This window comes from Amblyomma maculatum, chromosome 1 (assembly GCF_055883805.1).
Source record: "Amblyomma maculatum isolate TAMU_Amacu chromosome 1, ASM5588380v1, whole genome shotgun sequence".
NCBI lineage: Eukaryota > Metazoa > Arthropoda > Arachnida > Ixodida > Ixodidae > Amblyomma > Amblyomma maculatum.
The window spans coordinates 139,476,328-139,501,364 of NC_139344.1; the positions used below are offsets into that span (position 1 = coordinate 139,476,328).

At 42.6% G+C, this 25,037-nt stretch overlaps 1 protein-coding gene across 3 annotated transcripts in view; it reads left to right on the forward strand.

Annotated features, from left to right (window-relative positions):
- Positions 1 to 6,738: 6,738 nt before the first annotated feature.
- The window catches only part of LOC146204103 ((Lyso)-N-acylphosphatidylethanolamine lipase-like), an 86,446-nt gene continuing 68,147 nt past the window's right edge, over positions 6,739 to 25,037 (forward strand). For 2 of the 3 annotated variants that reach the window (XM_084589098.1, XM_084589096.1), the window contains exons 1-2: positions 6,739 to 6,963; positions 24,452 to 24,600. In XM_084589098.1, coding sequence (XP_084445224.1) covers positions 6,923 to 6,963; positions 24,452 to 24,600 — 190 coding nt within the window. In that variant the 5' untranslated portion in view covers positions 6,739 to 6,922. The remainder of the gene's footprint in view (positions 6,964 to 24,451; positions 24,601 to 25,037) is intronic. The other variant, XM_084589097.1, reaches the window with a different exon arrangement.

Consider the following 25,037-nt stretch of genomic DNA (forward strand, 5'->3'; position numbering starts at 1 on the left):
GAACTGAGATGCTTGTTATATACGACAGAACTGGACAAAGAAGATCCCTACTTGACATTCAGTGACTGCAATTATATATATCGCTTAGGGAAATGCTCTGGAGTCAACGAATCCCAGTTCAATTCCATGAGGGAAACGACGAGAAAGGCATGGCGCTGCCAGACATGCAGAGTAGGGCGAACACGAGGCGGACCAAAAAAAAAAAAAAAAAGAAACAGCGTTTCAGAGGCAGCTACGCTAGAGAAATCAGCAGATGAAGTCCCTCAGATTAGTCTCGTCCTTGCAGATATACACGAGAAACTTGGAGTGCTTCTGAGCCTGAAGGATACCGTTCTAAACATTGAGCAAGCTGTAGAGCTCATGTCTGACAAATACGACAAAATTCTTGCTGACACTGCACGTCATGACACAGAGATCAAGGAAATTAAAGCTAAGGTACAAAAGCTTGAACAGAATCACGCAGTAGAAGTGCAAACTCTGAGGGATCAATTAAATGATCTTGAATGGAGGAACCGTAAATACAATCTAGAGTTTCATGGAATCCCGCATACTGAAAACGAAAATCTGCTTGATGAGGTCAGTGCTCTCGCTGAAACGATGGATATTCCAGAGTTAACCAAACATGCCGTTGTCGCTATTCACCGCCTTCCGTCCAAGCCCGGCAGGATTCCTGGCATTATAATTCATTTTGCCAGGCAGGAGACACGAGAAGAATGGTTGGAAAAGAGGCAGGCTCATAAGTAATTATTCATCCCAAGAGTTCATTCAGGAGAATTTGACCAATCACTCACGAGAATTCCTTTTTGCAGCAAAGAAATGGGCCAAAGATCATGACTTTCAGTATGTCTGGCACAGGAATGCTAAGATTTTCCTTCGGCGAAGGAACGGCGAACGTGCATGGCGCATTCAAGCCTTAAATGAACTGGAAAATGTTGCAAGCAGCAACCCTCATTAGTTCTTTTTGATGTTCTTTCATATATTTTTCTTTCTCAAATCTTGTCATGGACACACAATATGTACCTTTAAATGATTTTGATAATTTTGTTGGCAGCGCCTTTCAGTCGTCATTTAAAGTATTTCACGCGAACATGCAAGCTGCTCGAAATAAAACCACTCTATTGGAAGTTCTGTTAAATCAAATCAAGACCCAGTTCAGTGTACTTATGTTGACCGAAACATGGTATCGTGACGATGGTGATGCAATCTTTTTTTCCGGAATACCAGAAATGCAATCTTAATCGTAGCTATGGCAGAGGAGGCGGCGTTGCCATGCTGATAAAGAAGGGTGTAAAATATGATATACTCCCACCTTAAATCAACAAGAGATTTTGAGTCATTATATTTGCGTAGCGGCAAGTTGGTTCTTGTTACGGTATACAGACCCCCCGAAGGGAATTTCACAGTTTTCTTTAATTTTCTTGAATCTCTTTCCTCGTACGTTAATGACTCTAATTTAAACCTTATTTGTGGCGGCGACTTCAACTTAAACATGCTTCAAACAATAACTAGTCGTGTCAAAGAATTTAAGCTGTTGCTTGAATCACAAAACATAGCTAACACCATATTCCTTCCAACTCGTATTACATCTTGTTCGTCAACAATTATTGACCTATTCTTAACCAATTTCGCAGATCATCAAGTCAAATCGGGTGTTCTTGCTTGTGATCTCAGTGACCACCTGCCTATTTTTTGTTTGTGTGAAACTTTTAGAAAAGGAGAAGAGAATAAATCGCAAAGTTACCTATCAGCAGATTTTACCATCGCAGTTAAACCGATTCCGTGATGAAATATCAAGAGTGGACTGGTCAAATGTTCAAGAATCAACAGATCCTAATGTCTCATACTGCTTATTCACTGAGAAGTTCGTCGAGCTTTACAGACATTTTCCTTTCCGCACCATCAGTGTGTCTACAAAAATAAGGAAACCTTGGATAAATGATTACCTAATGGCTAAAATTAGAGTTAAGAATGACATGTTCCATAGGTTCATTCAGTCCCGAGACATTACTCATTTGAAAGAATTTAAGAAGTATAGAAATAGCCTTAATAAGGAAATCAGAAAGGCTAAAAGTGATTACCTTGCAAATTCCTTTAGTTCAGTAAAGCATGATTCCAAGTCTACCTGGCGAAAGCTCAATCAGGTTCTTGGCCGTTCACAAGTTCCCTGTCCGATTAGTGAACTTAAGATCAATAACAAGTTGCTTTCTGGTCCTGCTTTGGCGGATGCGTTCAATGAGCACTTCGTAAACTTACCTCTACCTGTATTGCCTAATCATGTAGAACACCTCGTTAAGGAAAACTCCTGAAGTATATTCTTCTGTCCTGTGACGAACAATGAAGTGTATTTAATGTTCACACAACTAAAAGCTCAGCCAGCTGTGATGTCCACAATGGGCAAATTAAGCCTGTAAAATATGTTCTTGATATTATATCACCTGTCCTAACACACATATTTAACTTGTGTATAAGCTCTGGAGTATTTCCCAATGACATGCAAATAGCAAAGGTCAGGGCTATATATAAAAAAGGTGATCATAACATTCTTAATAATTACCGCCCAATTTCTATCCTTCCTGTATTTTCTAAAGGGTTAGAGAAAGTTGTGTTGATGCACCTTGAATCCGTTTTTGAAAAAACAAACAGCATAATTGATGCGCAGTATGGGTTTCGGAAATTTCGATCCACACAACTTGCGTTGCTAGATCAAAAAGAATACATTCTAACAAACATAGGCAACAAACAGTATGTACTAGGGATATACCTAGATTTCACCAAGGCATTTGACTATCTGATTCGCAACTTGCTTCTTGAAAAACTAAAGAAGTACGGTGTTCGTGGGTTACCGTTAGAGCTAATCAAATCATACCTTTCACATCGCGTGCAATATGTTGAGCTCGATGGCCATTCCTCAAGTCTACTTTCTATACAGTCGGGGGTCCCACAGGGAAGTATTTTAGGACCATTTCTATTTAATGTATACTTAAACGACATTGTCAGTGTGGAAGCGCAGGCTAAGTTCGTCATCTATGCTGACGACACTAGCATTTTTTGTGTCTCAGAAAACTGCACAGAACTGTTTAACATTGCAAACTCGGCGTTACTTAATGTAGGTGATTGGGCAAAACAGAACGGTTTAATAATCAACAACAATAAGACAAAAACAATCGTTTTCTGTGCGAAAACAAGACTGGTACCGTCGGAGTTAAAACTTGAGTTAAATAGCTCGGAAATAGAAATCGTGCGTGAATTTAGAACATTAGGAGTCATTTTTACAGATACTATGTCTTGGGACCGACACATAGATCACATATGTAATAGGCTTGCGTCAGTAATTGGTATTCTGTATAGAAACAAGTTTTTCTTACCTAAGAATGTTATGATGTTTTTATATAACTCTCTCTTTTTATCTTACATTAATTATTGCAATCTCGTGTGGGGTACTACTGCAGTGACTAATATGCAGAAGCTCAGTAGGCTTCAGAGAAAGGTAGCTAGAATCATTACACATTCTGTGTACGACGCTAATGTGCAACCATTGTTTCAAAAGCTGAGACTTTTGCAAGTGAAAGACATGTACAAATACAATCTATGTCTCGCATTAATCAAAGGAAGAAAGCAGAATAGTAATATCCTAACAAATTTAGGAAACTTAACTCCCAAAGTTTCGTCTGGACATTTTACGCGGAAACCCGAAATCTGGAAAGTTGATTTCAGTAGAACGAATTACGGTGCGCAAACACTAAAATATTGTATCCCATCGCTTTTAAATTCCTGTTTGTCTAATAATATCGACATTTTACAGCTGAATGTTAAGAAGCTTAAGAACATTTTCTTTCGGTATTTGTATTGTATAACTTTTGGAAATGATATGACTTTCTTGTGGTGTTATCTTGTGGTGATATCATTCCTGATGCATAAGTATACTCCTTTTTTTTTCTCTTTGTTTTGGAATGCTGTGTGTGCATGTGGCTAAACTGATTTCAAATACAAGAGAGTTGCATATATTATCTCCTTTTTCAAGGTTACCTAATTTTTCGATTTATTAGACTCCACTATGGGCCTAGAATTTTTGTTTGCCACTGCACATTGCTGTCGTCCTTGTCAGTGTCCACGCCAATATCTTTTGTGTAACCAGTATTTTCCATTGGTATTGTATGCCTTGCTGTCAAGTGCCACCTGTCGCTCTGTCGCTCTTATATGTAGGGGGGGGGGGGGGGGGGCGAGGACCAGTCAAGCTGCGGCCGCAGCTTTTAGCCTCGTCTCCCTCCATCTTTGATGGAAAATAAAGCTTATCGTATCGTATCGTAAGTTGGGCTAGTTGGTTGACATGCATACTGAAAAGTTTGCGCGTGGACACAAATACAAGAGAGGAAAAACAAAGACGAGCGCTAACTCACAACTGAAGTTCGACGTAAGCCCAAATAAATAGAAAGGAACAACAAAAACCAAACAATGCTGACAAGAAGAAAAAAATGCGTGTCATACAACATATCTTAGTGATTTAGCCAAGATATAACCAAGATCTGCATATCTTGTGTAACACGCATAATTTCACCTTGTAAAGCATTGTTTGGTTTTTGTTGTTCTTTCCTATTTATTTGGGCTTACGTCTTGAATAAACTTCAGTTGTGAGTTAGCGCTCGTCTTTGTTTTTCCTCTCTTGTCTTTGTGCCCACGCGCAAACTTTTCAGTATGCACGCTAAAGAACCTCAAGGGTCGAAAATTCCGGAGCCCTCCACAACGGCGTCTCTCGTAGCCTGAGTCGCTTTGAGACTTTAAGCCCCATAAGCCCAAACCAAATAAGCAAGAAAAATTCAGTTAAAATTGAAACTCCTGCGCGGGACCCGGAAAGCACTGCTTTGCGTGACGTCACATGACGACAACACAGGAATGCAACCGAGCCGCACGCACCCGCTGCCGTTCTTGGCGTTATAGTAGGTGTGCGAACGTGAATCGCTGTCGCGTATGGCACCTTGTGAAACATATTAGGGTCATTTTTTTAAAAACCTACACCAGCTACACCAGTTTAGCACATCTCCAATACCTCCAATGGTTTTTGCTGCACTAATGTAGATGGTGTAGGTTAAAAAAAAAATGGCCCTATGTGATGTCGGTGAGTCTTCTTTGATGTCATCAGTCAGTGACAGCTAGGAATCGCCATTCAAATGCAATTAAAGAAAAAAAAAACATAAGCAATATTTGGCATGCATGGCCAATGAGGGTGGAACGAGCAAGTGGCCGACATATATATTTACACATTTCACAACAGCAATTGTGCTACAATAGTACCATGTAGAAGTGGTGTGATGAATAGCTGCCACAAGTAGGGAAAAATGTTCACGGTGACTGTTGTCACTGATAGCACTTCAGAAGCCAGCTTTACAGATAACTGGAACAACTGCATCGCAGTATGCCATTGAGATCTGTAAGCAGAACAATTTTGGTATCAGCTGTTACTTTCAATGATTCAGTGCGTCGTACAAACGTATTTTTTTTTTTCAACTTAAAAAGCAAGGAAAGACAAATATACGCGTTGCATCTTTCTGTTTCGATCACTCCAAAATAATCGTCACAATAGGCAAAGCTTGTGTTTTTATTTTTTTCATAGAATTGCGCAGTTAGCGAAACAAAAAATACTGCGCTGGAGCACATGTAATATACCACACAGACGAGCTAACCAGGGAGGAAGTTAGCATCGCAGTCCAGAAAATACACGTGCACATTTAATATTATGATTACCTTACTGACGCGTAATAAACACACTTCTGGTGCTGTCATTATTTCTCACAGGCCTTAATGCGGTTGAGTGCGAGTTTTGCGGTTTCCGATGCTGGAAAGGGACAGACAAGGAAAACTAATATAGTCTTGCAAGATTTGGTTTAACTCACTTTAAAATAGTCATCTTCAAAATAGGTTAATCTTGTGTTTCTATTTTAACACAAAAATTCGCAATTAGCGTATATTTGAAAAAAAAAAAAAAAAAAAAAACTCGCAGGAGCACATCTTTAGTATTTAGTATTTTAGTTTTAGTATTTTCTGGCTGTGATGCCAGAAAACTTTTTTTCACAGGTTAAGAAAAGGCTGCTTAAAGCCGCCCCGCCGCGCGGTGACTATACTGAACCGATGTACCCGGATTTGAACCAAGCTGCGGTACGTGGCAACGTTTTCGAATATGAAATGCAGAATGCGTCTGTTTGCTGTGCGATGTCAGCGCACGTTAAAGATCCCCAGGTAGTCTAAATTATTCCAAAGCGCTTGACTTGAGCACTTCCCTTTTTCACTCCTCTCACGGCTCAGCTGAGGTGTTTTGCGCTTCCGCGCCCTTAATAACCACAGTTATTATATTTAGGACACCATAAAACGCCAATTTTACGTGAACAGACTTCTCAAAATGTGTGGTATAATACTGGATGTCGCAGATATATGCAAAAGTACCACACTAGCATTGCTTGGTCGTGTATTCCCGAAGAATAACTGCATAAAATAGGCACCCAAGATGGACTTCGAGTTTTTAAAAGTATGAGATTTTGTCGTTCTTTCTTACTGTTACCTAGAGTTGATACGTGGCACTCCATGAGCAATGAAGCTCACTTTCGAGGGAACGCGTTCAGTCCCTGTGCTCCATGGTCCCAAGTCCCAAATCCGTAGCAGACGACGCGAATGGTGGTTTCACCCTAGGAGAGGGCGCGCGCGTCGAGGGCGCGCGGCCGACTAGCCGACTACTAGGCTATCTACGCAGCCAGCCAACCAGTTCGTCAGATGGCTAGGTGCGGGCTGCGTAGAGCTCGGAAACTGGGGATCGGGCCCTAAGGAGAGTCTATTGCATGCGCCGCATCACGAGTCTTGTTTTCGCAGGCCTGCTTTAGCTTTATCTTTTCTTTTTTTTTAACATAGCATAGCAAAATTCCAGACAAACTTTATCATGGCTCTTGAAGATCAATCGTCGGCGGAGCTTTCCAAGGGGTAAGTTTCTACGCCCTTAGGAATGAATGGCAGTTATGTGCGCGGTTTGTCAGCGGCGAGGTGATTGAGCTCGTCTCCTTGCGCTGCCAGTTTATCTCATGACAGCCAAATGAGAAGTAGTGTTTTGTTTACTTGTCACCATTTTTAGTACGGAGACAAGGCGGTATTGGTCTTGCAAGTGGAAAGGCCCGAGTGATTGAGCTTTCAAGGCCGGTTTCGTAATCCCTTTGATAGACGGTTTTTCCGGTGCACAAAATGATGGCTCTCGAGTATATTGCTGCCTTCTCTGCTGTAGTTGAAGCGACTGCTGTCATGGTCAATCATATTGGCTTATATTCTCTTTGGATGTCCCTTCTATTAATATTCCATACCAAGTGGTGTGTGTGCGGTCCTTGTGCAATGGTTATCAATAGATATTTCACTTATTTCATTTGTGTTACGTGTTACCGTTTCCGGTGAATTGCGAGGTGCGGACAAAAACGTTTTATTTTCTGTAGTTGCTGTGGTATTGTTTGTCTTGGTTTTACCATCCCTTAGAATTTGACGCAATTTTTTTTTCTCGCTTCATTTTCATCAATATGCACGGCGTTTTGTCAATGACATGAATGATGTCAAGATCAGCTGAGCTCGACAACATGGATGAAGCAATAATTTGTTCACGTGTATGATGTCTTTACTGCGCTGTGAGTGGCACACCCTTAATATCCATGAAGCGTAATGTTTAGAAATGTACTTTGAACAAGCTGTTGCACTTTGATATGGCTCCCGTGCTTGTAATTATCCGGGCCGCTGTCTGCGCAATCGACAAAATGCTTACTAAACTGCGACCTGGTGTTACGTCATTGCGCAGTGCAATCTTTCACTTGGTTTAGTTTCTTATGTTAGACCAAATTTCAATATAAAGTAATGTCCCGAAACAAATATGATGTATTCTTGAATGCCTAATTTTAGTCTACGATAATTCCCAAGAATAAGTATGCTCTATTCGTTAAATAAAAAATTAGAGCACTGCAGTATCTGCATTGTAGTAATGCAAAAACACGGATGCACTGATGTTGATTGCTTCTAGTTGCTTAATTCACTTCTTGCTTACCCATGTTAGTCTTAGGTACTTTCATATTGCTTGCCAATCTCTTCCTATGCCCTTTTTTGGCTTGACTTCAGGTTTCGTGATGTCACATCCTTGACGTCACCTTAATTGAATGATTTAATTAACTGTTTAGCATTTGATACACCTTGACTTCACCCTAATTGACTGACTGAACTCTTTTAGTATTTGATACATTCAAATTTGGTGCCAAGCCATTGGGTATTGAGACCATTTTCGCCTTAACTTTTGCATTTTTACCTCTAATTAGTTACCTAATTAATTTATAAGCCTAATTATTTTTTCAGACAAAACATTGTGTCACCCTCTGTCGATGACGCTACTCATTAACCTCTACCACTCCTCAATTCCTCACAACTGCTGCGGACACAGTCTGCAAACAGAAATCTGTGAACATAGCGAAGTAATGCTTTCGCATTTATAATTTCCACTGCATTGAAGCCTCCTCTTGAGTGCAACAGATCAGCCTTTCATCCAAGCTGCAACGAGGTGGTTGCATGACGACATCTATAGTTGATTTTTCTCTGTTGGGTAAGGTATTGCTATCTTCAGTTAAGGGATGTTTCAGACAGTTCGTCTTTTGCATCAACCAGGACTCTGGAAGGGCATATTATGTATTGCCGACAGACCTTTTTACAGCTCTTGAGGCATGTGGCTTTTGGAATATGGGACACTGGGAAGGCATGTCACTTGTAGCCTATTTGAAGATGGTGCATTTAACCTAATTTATTGGCTCTTCGTACAAGAGAAACGTGGTTTGGCAAGTGAAAGAATGAAGACCTGGTACATGTAGCTCACCTCCGATCTCAAGGGATGAAATGGTGAGGTGAAAAGAGGGGTGAAGCACGATAAGGCAGACGGAGACTGATCGGAACAAAAACACAAATGTTTTTGAAATGGTACTGCTGAATACTTATTGCCGATTGACAGTGTGTGTTACTGGTGCAAGAGATTGGCAGGGTGTCAAATACACGAAAAATTTGTTTTATTTTGCCTCCTGTGCTAACAGCCTTCAGGATGGTCCACTTAGACGTACTATTGACGGCAAAAGATTATGGAACATAGATGCTTGAAAAAGAATTTATTCTAGCTTTGCCTAGTGACTGAATTGCATGTATTGTTACCAGCAGGTAGAGCATGTTTATCCTGTCTCACCTTGGCACATTTCAGGTGGCCGAATCATGCCCGCACACAAGCACGTATACACATTACAAAGTTTTGATGTCGATAGTACATGCTGGTTATGCTTTACACCCTTCACTTCCGGAATGCACGAATGCATGGGAGTGTGCATTTATTGCTGACCTGGCATCCCACTGAACTTTGAGGCTTTTGTTATATTTGGCATAGAATCGGTGAAAATGTTCCAGAACATGGCAAGTTTTGAAGTCATAAAAGCGAAAGTACATCTTAGCATATTCTTGTTGATAGGCAGTGTTGTTTCATTGTTACTCTTTTAACGCCGTGCTGGGCTGCACATCCTATGGAAAAAAGAACAAGGACTGGGGCTGTGATTGGCCTGATGCTGGCCGTTCACCATTATCTTCCATTGTCCACATTGCCCCCACTGATCATAAAGCCAGCTTCATCACAGTATGCACACATTTGCATGCATGCATGCACAAGCAGAGGTAGCACAAAACATTATAATAACATTATTTATTTGTTACGAATTTGAAATAACATTATTTGCTGTGTAATAATGTTAAATTTTGACATTGTTGTTTTTTTGTGTTTTAAAAATTTAGACAATGCTTCAGATGAAACTACATACTGACATCATCAATAAAACATGTGTATCATATCGTATAAAGGTACTAGAGATAATATTCTATAGAGAACTGGAAATTAGCTTTAGAAACAAGAACAGGTATAATGCAAATACGTTAGATGTAAAGCTTGTTGCGCCATTAACAATTTCTGCTCAATGTTAAGACAATGATGAGCTGAAGGTTGGGATAAAACTCTTCATTAACATCGCAAGTATGTGAAGTATCATGTGATCGCATTGTGCGCGATTGGTATGTAGTGTCACGTGATGCTGTGACGTGTGTGAATGGCAACGCCGAGAGGGGGAGCGGGGACTTGTTAAGAAGTCAGCGCGCAGATCGCTCGTGCGGGTCTCTTAATCTGTACGGCCCAGCATGCCGAATAAACATGTTGCTTAGTCGCTCTGCCTCTGCTTCGCTCGCCGCGGCTACAACATAATTGGCGACGAGGATGGGATCCCGCTGGACTACGTAAAACGCATCGCGGCGTTCGTGATCCCGCTGGACTACGTAAAACGCATCGCGGCGTTCGTGATCCTGCTGTACTGCGTGAAACTCATCGCGGCGTGCGTGTAAGCACCGGCGTTCGTGGAGAGCGTTTGGGCGAGGCACAGGGATGGCAACGCTTGGAAGTTTCGACCAGTTCGTCGAGGACGGAGGCGACGATTTTGGGTCCTACGTGGAAAGGTTCGAGCACTTCCTGAAGGCCTCCCAGGTGAGCGACGACGTTCGAGCACTTCCTGAAGGCCTCCCAGGTGAGCGACGACCTCAAGGTCTCGATGTTTATTACGGCAATAGGCAAGAGGGCTTACAAGACGCTGAAGACTTTGCTAGAGCCTAAAACGCCAGAGGACAAGACTTATGCGGAACTCGTAGAAGTGCTGGGAAGTCATTTCACCCCAAAGCCCATGGTCATCGCAGAACGATTCAAGTTTAATCGGCGGTACCAGCATCAGGGAGAGTCCATAGCAGCATATGCAGTGGAGTTGAGGCGTTTGGCAGCTTCATGCGAATTCGGGGAATTCCTCGATGAGGCTCTTCGAGACCGCTTTGTAGTGGGCCTCTGCGACAGCGCAACGCAAGCAGAGTTGCTGAAGAGAAGCAAGTTGACGTTTTCGGACGCCTGCGACGTTGCGAAAAGCATCGAGCTAGCGCGGAAGGAAAGTCGGGAATTTCAACCGACCGGGACGCAAGGTACAGTCGACGCCGTACGTCATAAGCCAGGCGGTGGGAAACGCCAGCAGCAGCGTTCGACCGGTACAGGACTAGCAAGGGACCGAGTGTCTGAATCGCTGGTCTGTTTTCGGTGTGGCTCAGCGCACGAAGCATCGAACTGCAAATTTCGCAAGTATCGTTGTCGTGCATGCAAGCGTTACGGACACTTGGCGAAAATGTGCAAGTTTAAGTCTAGAGACGCGGCTGATTCGGTAGCTGTGGAGGACGCGGATTGTGACCAAGTGTTGTTGTACAATGTCTATTCTTGTGCAGAACGCCCAGGGCATTATGAAATTTGTCTCAAGGTAGCCAAGAAGGATGTTAACATGCAAATAGACACGGGTGCGTCTGTTTCCATTGTGCCAGAAACGCTATACAGGAGGTTGTGGCCCAGTCTACCTAAAGAGCCTTGCCACATAAAGCTGAGGACATACGGTGGGTCGCCGCTAACAGTCACAGGGAAGTTGACGGTTCCAGTCGAACATAATGGTCAGTGCAAGCAACTTCCGCTCATTGTCGTTAAAACCGACAACAATAGCGACATTGCGTTGCTAGGGCGTGACTGGCTGGAGGCTCTTAAGCTAGACTGGTCAAGTGTGCATGGCGTGTGTTTGTTAGACAAAGTTGCGGCGCTACTTGAGAAGTACGCAAAGGTGTTCGAGCCCACTCTGGGGCTGATCAAAGGTAGTCCAGTCAGGCTGGTTTTGAAGGAGGGGAGCAACCCTGTATTTTGCAAAGCGCGACAGGTGCCATTTTCTTTGAGGGAAACCGTGTCACTTGAATTGCAGTCTCTTGTGAACAGGGGAGTGTTAGTCCCTGTACAGAAAAGCGACTGGGCAACGCCCCTAGTTGTTGTGGCTAAGGCGAACAACAAAGTCAGAGTGTGTGGGGACTTCAAGGTTACATTGAATCCGTGCCTGCGAACTGACCATTATCCACTTCCCGTGATGGAAGATTTGTTTGCAAAGTTGTCAGGATGCAAGTATTTCACAGTGCTTGATTTGTCGACAGCGTACCAACAGCTGGAACTGCATCCGGAGGCACAATCAATGGTGGTTGTCAATACACACCTGGGGCTTTTCAAGTACACGCGCTTGCCCTATGGCATCACAAGTGCACCTGCTATTTTCCAGTCTGTCATGGATGATGTGTTAAAAGGGCTTGAGCGAGTAAGCTGCTACTTGGATGATGTGCTTATCGCAGGTTCAACATTTGACGAATGTTTTCATCGAGTGGAAAGGGTGTTGGCACGTTTTCTAGAAAGAGGCATGCGATTGCAAAAGGAAAAGTGTAAATTCTTTCAGACATCTGTCTCTTACCTAGGCCACATTCTGGATGACAAGGGCGTTCGGCCATCAGATGAAAAGGTGAAAGCGATAAAAGAGGCACCGAGTCCAAAAGATGCGGCACAGTTGCGAGCTTACCTGGGCTTGATTAACTTCTACAGGAAGTTTGTACCGAACATGTCAGCTAAGCTTAAGCCTCTGTATAATGCTCTAAAAAAAGAAAAGGGATTTCAGTGGTCACAAGAGGCTGAGCAAGCGTTTCAAGAAAGTAAGAGCTGGTTGACACAAAGCAATGTGCTGACATACTACGACCAGAAAAAGCCGATAGGACTAGTGTGCGACGCTTCGTCTTACGGCGTAGGAGCCATTCTTTTTCATAAGATTGGAAGCGACGAAAGGCCAATTGCCTATGCTTCCAGAACGTTAAGTAAGGCAGAGCAGGGGTATGCTCATATCGAAAAAGAAGCCTTGGCTGTTGTTTTTGGGCTGAAAAAGTTCCACAAATATCTGTTCGGGCATCGCTTTGAGATTTACTCCGACCATCAGCCATTGGTAGGCTTGCTCGCTCATGGTAAGCCCGTACCAGTGATGACAGCAGCCCGCATGCGGCGCTGGGCTTTACTGCTTGCAGCGTACGATTATCGTTGGGTTTACCGCAAAGGTCGAGAGGTTGGAAATGCTGACGGTTTTTCAAGGTTACCACTTGCAAATCGCAATGATGTCTCGGATTATGCACATTTCTTTTCAGTTGTTGATGAAGTGCCATTGTCTGCTGTTGAAATTCAGAAGTGCAGTCGAACTGACAGAGTATTGTCGAAAGTGCTGTGTTATACTATGAGTGGTTGGCCGCCGCATGTTAAAGATGATGAGTTAATGCCTTATTTAATTCGTCGACATGAGCTATCTGTAGATCAGCAGTGTGTTACATGGGGAAATCGAGTGATTATACCTCGTGGGTTGCGCAAACGGGTGTTGCATCTTTTGCACGAAGGACACCCTGGGATGACGCGCATGAAAATGCTCGCCCGTAGCTTTGTGTGGTGGCCTCAGCTCACGGAGGACATTGAGCAGGTTGTGAAAAGCTGTGACACGTGTCAGTTAACACAAAATGCTCCGCCACGTATTCCACTGATAACTTGGGGTTGGCCAACTCGCAGATGGCAAAGAATCCATCTGGACTTTGCTTTTACCGATAACCAGTGGCTCCTAGTCCTAGTGGATGTGCATTCCAAGTGGACAGAAGTGTTCGTCATGCCATCCACCTCTACCGAGAAGACCATTGAAAAGCTGCGGAGTGTCTTTGCGTCCTACGGCCTGCCAGAAGAAGTAGTTACGGACAATGGTCCACAGTTCTGTGCCAAGAATTTCGCAGACTTTCTCCGCAGGAATGGGGTGCGGCATACCAGGACGCCACCGTACCATCCCGCATCAAATGGAAGCGCAGAGCGGTACGTACAGACCATTAAGCGGGACCTTTTGCGACAGGTTCTCGACGAGAGAAGAACAGGGATCAAGAAAACCTTGCAACATCGGGTTGACCAATTTCTGTTCACGTACCGAAACACACCAACCGCAACCACGGGGCTGACACCCGCGGAATTGTTTCTGTCATGGAAGCCGCGCACACGCCTGACCTTTCTCCAACCGAACTTGGAAAAACGTATGGACGACAGGTTCTACCAGACGAAAGAGAAGGCTAACGAGAGAGGGCGGTCATGGAGATCATTTGAGGAAGGCGACCATGTGCTCGTCCAAGGACTACGTCCTGGGGAATCGAAGTGGTTGCGAGGCGTTATAGAACAGCGGTGCAGTGCATCCACCTACAATGTTAGAATAGGGCAGGAACAGAGGTTTGTGCATGCTGACAACCTACGTCCGTGTTCGTTTCAAAGTGTGGAATCCGGGCCAACTGTGTATCCTTCTGTGCCTAGTTCAATGCCTGATTCTGTACCGGAAGAGTTGTCTACTAAGACCCCTTCCTTAGATACGTCTGAGCCACAGGATTCCTCAGCACCACAGCCTGCCCAAGCATCTACGTTGCGGGGACAGAACGCCAGTTCGCCTGCAAGGTCCACGCTGCCTGCACCACCGCTCCGGGAGCATGCGCCACCTCCGGACACGCCACCTCTTCGGCGCAGTGCTCGTTCTCGGAAGCCTCCTGATCGTTATACCCCATAGAGCTGGTGTAAAACAGTTCGGGGGAAAGGGAATGAAGTATCATGTGATCGCATTGTGCGCGATTGGTATGTAGTGTCACGTGATGCTGTGACGTGTGTGAATGGCAACGCCGAGAGGGGGAGCGGGGACTTGTTAAGAAGTCAGCGCGCAGATCGCTCGTGCGGGTCTCTTAATCTGTACGGCCAAGCATGCCGAATAAACATGTTGCTTAGTCGCTCTGCCTCTGCTTCGCTCGCCGCGGCTACAACAGTATGTTTCAGTAATGTTTATGGAGCGGGATTCCGTTCTCTCAACGGTATGGTCCTCTGAGCAGTGTCACCTGGCGACAGATAGCGGAAATATTGTAAAAATGAACAAGAGCGCATTTAAAGCACGCCCCACTCGTTGCTTCAGTGGCGCAATGAATTTACACTACTTACCTGCCCACTGAGCTAATAAAACATCGGTTTGAATCCTGTGAGTACAACTTTTTTTTTCCATTTTTTTTTAAATCGTGCAACTTTTTTTTCTCATTTCATTTTAAATCTCAAAGTTAAATTAAGCTACTAAGATCTCACCTGGGGTGTGTTCCCCTTTAGGTCGCATTATGTGATGTTTTTAAATCTTGATAGCCGCAAAACCAGCTGTGAACAGAGTAATGTAGTGACAGCATGACAACACTTACACTATTCAATTACCTTCACCGTAACCATTTCCTGCCTTCAATGCGTATATGTTACTTTTAGGTTGCGCTCACGCACATCTCTTGGTAACAATTGCCGTTTAACCCGCTGAGAGGCAACCAGTGAGGAGAAAGAAGTTGCGGGACCCTACCGTTGAGGAGGCGCAGCATTAACTTATACTATGGGGAAAATGTTACTGCAGCTTTAAAAGAATGTTCCAGGTTAACATATTCTTATTTCAGACACCCAACTAGCACTGTGTTCTAGAGCTTGTTTACTATTTTGGGCAGTACACTTCAACTTACAGAATTTAGCAACTGACCCTGTTTGCTCCATGCCAGCCACAGATAATACATGTACTTCAATAGTTATTCTGAAAACTATACTTAACAATTCACCACTTGCATTCTGAAGGGCACTACTGATGGGTAGCATATAAGCATGAACCAGAATCAAAAACATAAATATGGTGAGTGCTTGAGTGAGTCATGCCTTTTAGTTGTGCTACGTTCTACTGCGCTATTATTGCTGCTGTAGCATACTTTTCTTGCAGAGTTGATTGAAGCTGCTAGTGGGCACATACGCTTTACAACTGCTTGGCCTGGTCCTTCAATGTTGTTATTTTAACATAATTTTAAGGTTGAATTGTTGTGTAAAGGTCATAATAATGCTAGAATAATATAATAATGTCTTTGTAATATTTCAGCATTGTTAGAAAACATTACAATAAGAACATTGTGTGGGGTTTGACTGAAACAGTTGTTTAGGTCAGACTCCAACATGAATAGGGGTGATGTGCAGGTATCGTACAAAATGTTAACAATGATGTGAAGAACCTTTTTTTTTGCAGCCTTTTCAACTTTACTATGTTTGTGAATGTGGTTGCACCCATACTAGGTGGCAGCATGTTGCCCCGCCGGGGTGGCGCAGTGGTTACGGCGCTCGACTACTGTTCTCAAGGACATGGGATCGAATCCCGGCCTCGGAGGCCGCTTTTCTATGGAGGCTAAAAGCAAGGCACCCGTGTGCTGTGCGATGTCAGTGCTCATTCAAGATCCCCAGGTGGTCAAAATTTCCAGAGTCCTCCACTACGGCATCTCTCATAGCCTGAGTCGCTTTGGGACGTTAAACCCCACAAACCAAAACCAACCTAGGTGGCAGCATGTTAGGGTATAATAAATTAATGAATTTTATATTATTGCCTTAAGACTCTGGGACAAAAGAAAGGGCACCCTGGATATAATTCCTTCTAACCTTGAAAATTTTGTTATGAAGCTGTGGACATGATTGTCCCAGAGCATGTTCTCATGGAATATGACAAGACTTTTTTATTAAACTGCCTAATGTACTGAGTAGGACTAAAATGAAAGAAGTTTCCTTTTACGTGGAGCATAGTAGCCTTCAATTTTGAGGCACTGATTTTCAAAGGAGAAGTTCTGCTCCAAGTGAGTAGCAGTTTATCAAACATTTTGTTAGCCTTTTCTCAAGCTGTCATCTGCATAAATAATATATGCAGCATATGTGTAGCATATCATTGATGTGCAGTTTAAAGAGTAAGGGTCCTATACTCCCTTGTGAGATGCCTGCACAAAGGGACTTTATTTTAGATTTATGTCCATCCACAGCTACCTGTTGCTTGCGGTGCCCAGGATATAATTGAAGAAGTTCCAGGAAAAGGCCATAAAAGCAGGAAGGTTCCCTTGCTGAAGGCTATGGAATAATCAATGGGAACACCAAGAGTATATAACAGTTTTTCAATGGACATTATTTCTTTTAAGTCACAGGGCTGTTTCATGAAACCAAAATATAAAGCTGGCATGCTTATTAATGAAATTTGTCATCCTGTGGTGTATTAATTTTTCTATACATTCTGTACATCTGGGAAATGCTGAAAGAATAGATGTTGGTATGTAATTTCGTAAGTTGTTCTTGTCACTACCCCTGATTATTATAGTCAGTTTATGTTTTTGTTGCAACTCAGCCATGCAACTCGGGGCTATGAGAGACACCGTAGTGGAGGGCTCCATAAATTTCGACCACCTGAGGTTCTTAATGTGTGCTGGCATCACACAGCACACAGGCACCTTGCTTTTCGCCTTCATCAAAAAGTGTCCAGGCTTTGATCCAGCATTCTTGGGTGCAGCAGTCTAGTGCCCTAACCACTGCACCACCATGGTAGATTGATAGTCAGTTCAGTCCTCTGTAGCCGTTTTTAGAAAAAATGAAATTGCCCAAGAGAGAAAAAAATATATTTTAAATGTGGCACAATGATTTCCTATACATGCTTCATCAGCTGTACCGGAAGATCATCTACATCACAGTTATTACTATTTTGTAATTACTGCATAATGTTAATAACCTCTCCTTTTGTGGCAGGGTCTGGGAATGCGCTGTCACAAATCTTCGGCCTCATATATTCTAGACAGTCGTGAGAAGGAACTCATAAATTCGATAGATGTGAAAAGCCATTAAAGGTATTTGCCAACACAACTGCAGGCGACATTTGTCATCAGCAGTTATCTTTGTTAGTAGTTGACTTCTGGTTCATATTTAGTAAATTATTAAAATGTTTTCAAGCAGTGTCTGTATTTTTTATTATTTCGTGTTAAATAGGTTGTTTGTGTATTGTGTTCTAGCTTTTCGTATAATGCTGTTTACCTTATTTTGGTACACCTTAAACTTATTGAGGTCCTCTATAGCTTTGGATTCAACAAAATGTTGGTAGAGTTCATTTTACACATGAATTCCGATTAAGCATTCCTTTGTTAACCATGGCTCGTATATGGTTTCGGTGTTTGAGGTTTTGTTTTATAATAAATATGTTTTAAAGTTGCTAAGAAATGTGTTATGCTCTCTCGGGACCGGACGTAACTTAGGGGGCATCCCAGTTCGCTTGTGCTGGTGTGTCAAAAAAATGTTGTAAGGAGGTTATTTTTCGGTGATATACTAGAATCTCACTATATATATATATATATATATATATATATATATATATATATATATATATATATATATATATATATATATATATATATATATATATATATATAGTTGCAGTTTTTTATGCATGCGTCTATCAATTGCTCTCTAATACTTGTGCTGAGTACATTAAAGTGTGTAGGTTTCTCACTTAGAATATTTATGGTCATGTGAATGATGTTAGGGAACACATTAGATTTTAGCACCTCGTACAGTTAAGTTTCTACAGGAGAACTACGAAGCAAATTTGTATTTAAGTCTCCTCAAATACAAGAGTATTTTGTGTCATCAATCCGACTCAAGTGAGTTTCAAGAAAAGACAAAAAGAAGTGCTCCCATTGTGTGGTTGGCATACTGCAGAAAACAACAATTGTGTTGTACAGAAATCATTTCATGACCTTTAGTGATAGCACTGAAGTCTTCCAGGATTTCAAATTTCGGTTCCTTTATTGAGAGAATCAAAACACCACTGCCACTGTTTTCATGGTGATTCATAAAAAACGAGCTGAATTCATGCAGATTTATAACTTGATATTTTGTCTTGTAATACATTATCATTACAACATCCAAATGGAAATCAAAAGAAAGAAAAAATGTACAGAGGTCATCACCTGTGTTGCAAGCTGACTGTTAATTAAAACGAAGAAAATATGTTTGGTGGCCTTTGGCATATATGTAAAGAATTGTTCAGTTGCTCAAGTGTCAGAAACTGGTCCTTTAGCATAGGCTCTGGTCCCATGATGAGTAGGTGAGTACCTGCAGTGTAGGTGAAAGAAGCACTACAGATGTGTGTTGTCACAGCCAACACCACTGCTAAGTATTAATATGCCAGTATATGATTGTTCACTGTGACAAGGTCTACTTAGCAGGCTATCAAAAGAGTCTTTGTCAAGCAGTGTATTCTACCGTGTGGTCACATCTTGCTAAGATACAACATTGTGCTGTTGAGTGCATAGTCTTTCTTTCACAACTATTTGTTATATTTTATTATTGTTTACTCTATCTTCAATTTATACTTCGATGAAAAGTGTCGGCTCTCTTCGCATCCGTGATAAAGTGCTTTGAGGTAGCACAAGATGCGGCCGTAGTGTTTTGCTTTTCTGACTCGTATGTGACTGGCTTGTTTTGTGACCTGTCATATTTCTTCCTCTCATCACTCTGATGGCCGTGACAGTGCTGGTTTCTGCTTTTAGTCTAGTTACATTGAAATGTAACTAGACTAAAACTAGACTAGGTGCAGCGGTGACGTAGCGGAAGAACATCCGCCTCGCATGCAAGAGGACCGGGGTTCAAATCCCGGTGCCGCGCAATTCTCCACCGGATTAAAAAAAAAAAAAAAATCCGCTTGTCGATGGAATTGCATGAACAGGTTTGGGGTGCGACCTGATGCCGGTGAACACCTCCGGCAACGCACTCCCTCACCAGAACAGAAGTTGGCCACCCTGGTGCAGTAATTGGCCGCAACCTCTCATGATAAGCTCCACAAAACCCCGGCCCTCAGTCACCAGCGGCTGCGGAACAACTGACCACGGCGGCGGTCAGACCTGTGACGCAGCAGAGGGTGCTAAGAAAGCCTGGCTCCGCTGGACAGGCCGCCATTGGAAACTGACCCTGGCAACGTTTAATGCTAGAACCCTAGCTAGTGAAGCTAGTTTAGCAGTGCTCTTACAGGAACTAGAAGGTATGAAATGGGATGTAATAGGGCTTAGTGAGCCTAGGAGGCCGAATGAGGCATATACTGTACTGAAGGATGGGCATGTACTGTGTTATCGAGGTTTACCGGAGAGGCGAGAACTAGGAGTAGGTTTCCTTGTCAATAAGTATATAGCGGGTAATATAGATGAATTCTATAGTACCAACGAGAGGGTTGCAGGCATCGTAATTAGGCTTAATAAGCGGTATAAACTGAAGGTTGTACAGGCCTATGCACCTACATGTAGTTATGATGACCAGGCAGTTGAAAGCTTCTACGAAGATGTAGAATCGGCAATGCGAAAAGTAAAGACGCAGTATACTGTACTAATGGGTGACCTCAATGCCAAGGTAGGGAAAAAGCAGGCAGGAGACAAGGCAGTAGGTGACTATGGCATTGGTTCTAGGAATAGCAGGGGGGAGTTACTAGTTGAGTTTGCAGAGCGCAATAACTTACGAATCATGAATACCTTCTTCAGCAAACGGAAGAACCGGAAATGGACATGGAAAAGTCCGAACGGGGAGACTAAAAGTGAAATCGATTTCATAATGTGTTCAACCCCCGCCATTATGCAAGATGTAGAGGTAATCGGGAAAGTGCGATGCAGTGACCACAGGATGGTGAGGTCCCGAATTAGCCTAAATCTGAAGAAGGAACGCAACAGATTAGTAAGAAAGAAACCCATCAACGAATTAGCGGTGAGGGGGAGGGCAGAAGAGCTCAGGATCTCGCTACAGAATAGGTATTCAGCTCTAACCGAGGATGGCGACATTACCCTAGAAGCAAGGAACAATAATTTCAGAGATATCATTACTGAGTGCGCAGTAGAAGTAGGCGGTAGGACAGTTAGAGAGGATACCGGTAAGCTGTTTAAGGAGACGAAAGATTTGATTAAGGAACGCCAGAGAATGAAAGCTTCCAATCCAACAGACTGGATCGAATTGGCCGAGATATCAAAGCTAATCAATAAGCGCAAGGTGGCCGATATAAGGAAGTATAACATGGAAAAAATTGAGCATGCTGTAAAGAACGGGGGAAGCCTTAAAGCGGTAAAGAAGAAATTGGGCATAGGCAAAAACCAGATGTATGCGATAAGGGACAAGGCAGGCAATGTCATCACGAATATGGATAAGATAGTCAAAGTAGCCGAGGAGTTCCATACAAATCTCTACAGTAGCCAAAGTAGTCAGGACCGTAATGAGATTGGCGGTAGGGAAAAGCATTCAGACGTTCCACCAGTGACGAAGGACGAGGTCAAGAAAGCATTAGAAACTAGGAAAAGAGGGAAATCAGCTGGAGAGGATCAGATAACTACGGATAACTACGCAGTGCCTGGTGTCATCGACGGTACTGGAACCATGGAAGAATGCAAACATTATCCTCATTCTTAAGAAAGGGGACTCTAAGGACCTTAAAAATTACAGACCCATCAGCTTACTGTCTGTTACATATAAGGTATTTACTAAGGTAATCGCTAATAGAATCAGGACAACCTTAGACTTCAATCAAGCAAAGGATCAAGCAGAGTTTCGGAAACGGTACTCTACTATCGATCATATTCATACCATCAATCAGGTGATAGAAAAATGCTCGGAATATAACCAGCCCTTATACATAGCATTCATTGATTACGAAAAAGCATTTGACTCAGTTGAAACCTCGGCGGTGATGCAGGCATTGCGAAATCAGGGGGTAGACGAGCCATACGTGAAAGTGCTGGAAGATATATACAGTGGCTGCACAGCAACCATAGTTCTGCATAAAGAAAGTAACAAAATTCCCATAAAGAAAGGTGTTAGGCAAGGAGACACAATCTCCCCAGTACTATTCACAGCTTGCTTAGAGGAAGTATTCAGAGACTTGGAATGGGAGCAGTTAGGGATAAGGATAGATGGAGAATACCTCAGTAATGTGCGATTTGCTGATGACATTGCCTTGCTAAGCAACTCGGGAGATGAACTACAAATAATGATTGATGACCTAGACAGGAAAAGTAGAAAGGTAGGCTTGAAAATCAATATGCAGAAGACTAAGGTAATGTTCAACAGCCTCGGAAAGGAACAGCATTTTACATTAGGTAGCGAAGTACTGGAAGTAGTAGGCGAATATGTCTACTTAGGACAGGTAGTAACCGCAGATCCGAACCATGAAAAGGAAATAACAAGAAGAATAAGATTGGGATGGAGCGCATTTGGCAAACACTCGCAGATTATGTCTTGCAGCTTACCGGTATCGCTAAAGAGAAAAGTATATAACAGTTGCATCTTACCTGTACTCACCTATGGCGCTGAAACGTGGAGGCTAACCAAGAGAGTTCTACTTAAGTTGAGGACAACCCAGAGGGCTATGGAACGAAAAATGGTAGGGGTAACATTAAGAGATAGGAAGCGTGCAGAGTGGGTCAGAGAAATAACTCAAGTTACTGACATTCTAGTGGAAATTAAGAAGAAGAAATGGACATGGGCAGGACATGTAGTGCGAAGTGAGGATAACCGATGGTCGGTTAGGGTAACAAACTGGATTCCAAGGGAAGGAAAGCCTAGCAGAGGGCAGCAGAAAGTTAGGTGGGCGGATGAGATTAAGAAGTTCGCAGGGGTCAAGTGGATGCAGCTAGCACAGAACCGGGTTAAGTGGAGAAATATGGGAGAGGCCTTCGCCCTGCAGTGGGTATAGTCAGGCTGATGATGATGATGATGACATTGAAATGTGTAGAGTGTAACACTTATTGTAATCGGTACGTAGGTGCAAAGCATGACTAGGTCTGTTTCTGCATTGGTGGTGCTACTGTCAACTCTGATGTCTTGGATATTTTTTTTTTTGCTTGTTTTCTGTTACTGATTTATGGAAAATGTTTGTCAGTGTATTCTAAACAGCTAGGTCACTGCCTTATCAGTTTTTTGCTCTGTATTAAACACGTGCTTGGTTGGCCTTTTGCTTTCTGACCTCTGCCAGATCTTTCTCAGCCGGAGGTGTTGCTGTGAAGTCAGAAATTTTCCTGTCTTGAAGTTATAAATTGGCAACTACAAGTGCAATGGTTTAGTTTTAGCTATTCTCTGCACAGTAGAGGAATCAGATATTAGTTGATGAAATTGCTTTGTCGCTCTGTAGATATTTCAAAGGATATGTACAGGTTGTTAATAAGAACTTCTGAATTTGGAAATGTTATTTGAAGGATTTGAAAATGTTTGACATTTTTTTAATATTTCAGAGTCCTTAAAAAATTTTTCATGAAGGGAGGACATGATTTACAGCAAGAAAATTTTGTCAGTCCCTGCTGTGAATACGAGAAAGATTGTTTATTTTCTTGGTGGAAATATTTCGGCACATTGGTTAAAAAAAAAAAAAATCTTTTTTTCTATAGTTTCTCAGGTTTGGTGGATGGGTATTAGATGGCTGGCAGTGTTGAAGCCATTACTAGTTCTGACTGTTCTAGTTACAGCAACCTTGGTATCGGTCACTGCCTTGTGATGCTGTGCTACTCATGTATTGACGTTTGACACGGTATGGAAATTTCAGTTTGGTTAACATGTGCACAGCTTTTGTTCATGGATGCAGCTATGCTATAGTACATAACAGTGCCTGGAAAATAAATATTTACCTGCAAGGCTCAGTAACTGGAATGACAAGAATGGGGTGGTGCCAAATGCCACAAATCTGCATGGAGCGATATGCAAACCATGTTTAAAAGGTTTTGACCTTGCTGTGGTGGGTGAACCTGCTTTAAAAAATGGCATGAAAAGTTAACCTAAAGTACTAATGTACAGATCAGAGAGCGCCTAGCAGGCCTCAGGAAGGCGTTAAAAGGGCTCTTTGCTACTGGAAAATTGACTGATAATTAGTGAGACACTGTATTTGCTGAGAACATATCTTCCTCCTTTCAGTTCGTGTTATCCACTGTGCTATTGTTTACCATGAATCTATACCAACTTGCTCAACTTTGTGATCGGAGAACATGGCACTGTTGAAGGAATAGGAACATCAACTGCGGTGTTTTGAAAATGGTACCAAACTAGAAGCTTTTTTTTTTTTTTTTTTTTTTTTGTGAGCTTTAGCGGAGTTGTGGAAAACTGCAAAATTGTCGCTTCTGCTAAGCCATGGCCAGGCAACTGTTGATGGAGGGTTTAGCATAAAAGTGCAATTCAGAGTTCAATTTCTGCAGATTGACTGACTTTTTTCTCGAGTGAAATAAAGACAATGTTTACATTTTCATGCAGATGCCTGTGTGTTACGGAATTTTGAAATATAGCTCCGCAGTAGGCCCCTGGAAATAATCTATAGTGGCCTTGGTAGTCCTTAAATTTTTTTAATGGTACCTGTGCAAATCCCGCAGGCCTTCATCTATTTTGAGAACCTAGTCGTTTGTGTTGCAGCATTCCATTCTGCACTGACATGAGGAACCATACAAGGTCACAATAAACTCGTGGCTGCACGTGAGAGAATATGGGTCACTGACCCTTATTTGCATTAGAGGCCCACTTTTTCACATTATATACTTTTGCCACTTATACGTTTACCACATACAAGCTGAGAAACAGCATCCCTAGGTGCAGTATGTGATTCTCGTTTTGTGTGTCTGTCTGTGTGTGTGGGGTGCACAGGTTGCGCCTGCTGAAGCACACATGCCTGCTGGCGGATACCTTGTTGAGCAGCTTGATTGACCTTGTTCCCAGTTGGATCTCCAGCTACATCCGGTGGTGTCCCACTTCAGCGGAGCACCTTGAAGAGGCCGAGCGAAAGCTACTTTCGTGTGAGTTGCTGAGCTTGTGCTTAGCTTTCATAACCTGAGTGGAGCTGTCGTTTGTTTTCTTTTTCCAATGGCATTTTCAGTTATGTTGTGACATGGAGAAAACTTTCGATTGCATTTCAATATAGTTACTCTGTTCCCACTTACCTCCCAGAAGGGTTGCCATAATTATGGCTATTCACTTTTGAGGCATGAATGCGTCCTACCTAACCCATGGTGGAGGGTACGGATGCCAGCAAGTGCATAGAGTTTTCTTAGTGCTTGTACATGCTGCTTTTATTAAAGAGCCTGTAAGCAGGTGGAAGTAAGCTTATAGTCGTGCCAGTTAACTCAAATATTTGTTGGCGAAGGTTTCCAATTGTTACTTTACTATTGTGACTTTCAGTGGCATAATTGTTGTGCCTGTTGAAGCAATTTCACCTGTTAGAAATGTAACAAAA